Source organism: Triticum aestivum, unplaced genomic scaffold (genome assembly GCF_018294505.1).
Source record: "Triticum aestivum cultivar Chinese Spring unplaced genomic scaffold, IWGSC CS RefSeq v2.1 scaffold165500, whole genome shotgun sequence".
In the NCBI taxonomy this organism is placed as follows: Eukaryota; Viridiplantae; Streptophyta; class Magnoliopsida; order Poales; family Poaceae; genus Triticum; species Triticum aestivum.
In genome coordinates this window covers 1-3,960 of record NW_025239240.1, presented here as the reverse complement: position 1 = coordinate 3,960, position 3,960 = coordinate 1, and the positions used below count along the sequence as shown (strand labels likewise).

Here is a 3,960-nt window from a genome sequence, read left to right as displayed (position 1 = left end):
AATTTCACCTTAAACGTATGAACTTTGTTCATGGCGTTGAACACGAGCACCGGCGGCTCAATCTCCATCTTGACTCCAGCTGGGCTTTGGACTTCTGCGTGGTACACGGAGTTGACCTCGCCGACGTTTGTCACTGTCCTCCACACGGTGATTGGATGCCTCAGCTCAGGGATCGCGATGGAGGGCAGGTTCAGGTGATATGCCGGTAACGTTGTCGCATCACAACTCACGTTTGCCCTCCTGATGATGGTGCACCCGAAGAATTTGTTGTAGTCGCGGGGATCGATGTCATAGACCAGACCGGGATCGGCCGCGCCGCCAGGATTGATGTTCCCGCCGCCGTAGTCGAATGGGTCAGCGATTTTTCGAGGCAGCCCTTCTGCCAGTATCGGCATGCCACGCTCGTCGGTTACATGGGCTTTATCACCAGGCAGAAACAACAAAACAAAGGTAAAAAAGTCACGAACTGGTGAACTAGGAATCGGATGATCTCAAGGCAATGGCTAGCTGCAGTCCGCTTACCGGAGGTTATGATGGCTGATTTAATCGCCGCAGGAGACCAATCTGGGTGCTGAGCTTTCAACAGTGCGACGATGCCAGCTACGTGTGGGGTTGCCATTGACGTTCCAGACATAAATACGTAGGAATTTCCCACTGCTGCCAAGATGTTGGCTCCCGGTGCAGCTATGTCAGGCTATTGAAGAAGGAAGACAGTGTGAGACAAAAGCTGATACAAGGATGTGCTGATGATAGGCTTGGTAATGGCTCGCTATAGTCCACTGTTGCCACGTTTGTATTGTATGTACCTTGATAATTTCGGGGTAATCAGGTGATGGACCTCTAGAGGAGAAGGAGGCCACTTTTGGTGCGGATATCTCTTTCCCGATAACGGTGCGTGCCAGTTCGATCTTTGCCATGGGAGAGCTGCTTAGTTACAAATGAAAATGTCTATTAATCAGAAGGGATAGACTCAATGCAGCTAGCTGCAACAAATTAAATGTGATGAAATTGGGTGCGCCTACGTACGTACCTTGTGCCAAGGATGTATTTTTTGATCTTCTTACCAGTGTCAAGGTCCACGATGACGCAGGCTATGCCTTGGCAAACACCTAAAAGGTCTGTTGTATATTGAGCGAAAATAAGTCCAGATCCCCCGCCATTCCGGACATATTGTAACGCGTTGTTGAAAGTGATCCCTGGGGCGATCGCCAATGGATCATCTGGCAAGGGAGAACAGAGCAGGATTTTCCCTTTCACGTCCTTGGCAGTGGCATTAAGAGATGCTATGGTACATCTACATACAGAAAGAAAAATGAAGTCTGCGTCAGAATTGCCCTATAGATATTAAAAAACTAACGGGTAACTTGATTTACTTACTCGTCTGACACAAGGCCTGTGAAACGGCTGCTCCCGGCCGATGAGTTCACCACGTGGTAGTTGAGGGACTGACCCTACAAAAAGGAATAGCCAGGCAGAGTTTGCTCAGGAATAGGAATATATACACACCGGAACATTTCAAACTATGATTTTTTTTTCGGAGCTTTTCTCAGTCATACGCGTATACTTACCAGTATATGCTGGTTGTTTCCTAGTGTGATCGCCGTCGGAAATGACCGATCAACCTTGCTCGCTGCCACGGTGATGACCCACGGTGAAGTGTTCTCAAGGGTCTGCGGCCTAGGTCCGTCGTTCCCGGCCGCGTACACCACGGTGATCCCCTTCTGAACCGCATGCAGGGCGCCGAACGAGTTCTCGTCCGGGAATCCGACGGACAACGATAGCACGTCCACACCATCGTGGATTGCATCATCGATGGCAGCAAGAAAGTCCGACGTATAGCCAATGCCTTGGGCGCCCCATAAGGTCTTGTAGACCGCTATGCGAGCGTGTGGTGCGCCTCCCCGTGCAACCCCCTTGGCGAGGCCGTTGAAGCTGGCCGCCTGCACGGCCGAGCCCGCCGCGGTGGATGCACAATGCGTGCCGTGCCCGCCATAGTCACGAGGTGAGAGCGAGTCCGTCTTGAGGACCTCGTCGGGAAGTCCTGCGCTGTAGAACCGTGCGCCGATAATCTTGCGGCTGCAGTTGTTCTTGTCCCAGTCTGGCCCTAGTTGGCACATCCCTTTCCACCTTGACGGTATCGGTGGGTACCCTTGGTCGCTAAAGCTTCGTGACTCCGGCCAGATCCCTGATTAATCGGTTTGTGTAAGAAAAACATGGTGCCAAATTAAAACGGGAGCGTATTGGCAAAAAGTAAAAAATGAAATGGGAGTGATTGGCTGAGACTGACATGAAATTATCAATACTAAATACTAACCGCTGTCAATCACTCCGATGATCACATCCTCTCCGTAGTTGGTTCCATGGGGAACCGCACTGCCAGACATCTGGTAGTTGAGCCCAAGAAAGTCCCAGCTCCGCGTGGTGCTCGCCTTGTGCCTTCTGCTTGGTTCGACGCTGATTACCTCCGGAAACTCTGCATGCATCACACATGAATGACATCAAAAATTTGTCATGCAAGGCAAAACTGATCTGAGATGTTAACTGGACGACGAGTCCCGACCTGCAAGTCGCTCTGCTTGCTCCGGCGTAAGCATGGCGGCGAAGCCTGAGAAGCCGTGCTTGTAGTTGTACACCACGGAGGCCATAGATTCCTCCTTGCTTCCGAGAAGAGTGGTGAGCATGTCATGGTGCGAAGCCACGACGTGGTCCGGGTGCCCATGCTTCACGTCGCCTAGGTAAACTATGTAGACCTAAACATATATAGACGCATGAGTGCGTGCAAAGGAAGGTGGGTTAACTAATTGAACTAAGGAAACTTGCTTGCTTGATTAATTACATACCTTGCGAGATGATGATCCTCCGTGCACTCTGCATAGCATCATGCAAAGGCAAAGCAGCACCCATGCTACACGGTGATGGGCGCGCGAGGAGGAAGAAGAGAAGAACCCCTTTGCCATTGCTCACTTGGTTCTGAGATGTAATGTTTAATGTGATGGGTACTCGAGTACGAATTTATAGTGGATACATGCTGCGCGTTAGAACTAGTCCTCTGTTCCAACCATCACCTCTTTTATTCCCTTTCTCGAAGCAAACGAGCCTTCTCAACAATTTCCATTCAAGAATTATAAACCACCACCTAATCTTTTACGTGAGTTTTCTGAAACCAAAGCGAAAGCACCCCTGGCCTACTATTGATCGGGACATGCGTAGCCAAGTCAATAAACAGAGGTAAGGTAAGCATTGATTAAGTCATCTCTTTACTAATTGGCATGTGGTGGTTAACGCTAAAGTAAGAAGCAATAATTTAGACATGGTCCTCTCTCTCTCACACACACACACAAAATCGTGTTGAACGACTACCTCTACAATTGTTTTTCACCGATCATTCCTGAACTTGAACTTATTTATAATGTTTGAAGTTTACATGCCCAGTTCAGACATATCAGTGATGGAGAAGTTCCAGACCTGTTCAAATCCAAATATATTTTCTCCAGTTGAAAGCTTCAGTCACATCACGTCAAGCACCTTTTATACCACATGCGTGCATCTACATCAACCAACTTCCACATGTTTGTTTCCATACCTTTTCAAGACACGCTCGCGCCGGTCAAGCTTGATGGAGCTCCCGCGCCGAGAAATCATATTTTTGTCATGTCCGTTGCTGATTTAAATTTGTGGAACATTTTCTAATTTGCGACAGAAATTTGTTTTGTTTCATAGAGTTTCATCAGGTATTTTCTTCTTCTTTGAAAGTGTAGCATAACATTTTCATATATACCAACAAATAAGAGTGGAGTGGATTTTCTACTACACAATGAAATATTATGATACACTCTGAAACAAGAAAAAACCTCAACTAAACATCATATAATATTTTTAAACAAGAAAAAAAACTCAATGGAACATCATGTAATATTTTGAAACAAGATAAACTTTGCCACAAAAACAGGGCATGAATCT

General features: G+C 47.6%; 1 protein-coding gene across 1 annotated transcript; it reads right to left on the bottom strand.

Moving 5' to 3' along the window:
- Positions 1–8: 8 nt before the first annotated feature.
- Positions 9–2,973, bottom strand: LOC123176704 (subtilisin-like protease SBT3.9; the record flags this gene model as incomplete). Its single annotated transcript, XM_044590793.1, has 9 exons — positions 2,841–2,973; positions 2,561–2,750; positions 2,315–2,473; positions 1,569–2,185; positions 1,378–1,451; positions 1,031–1,294; positions 807–924; positions 523–694; positions 9–418 (listed from the first exon to the last, which is right to left on the bottom strand). Coding segments are annotated over exons 1-9 (2,121 nt in total), but the record flags the coding sequence as incomplete, so codon positions are not given.
- Between the last annotated feature and the right edge of the window lie 987 nt (positions 2,974–3,960).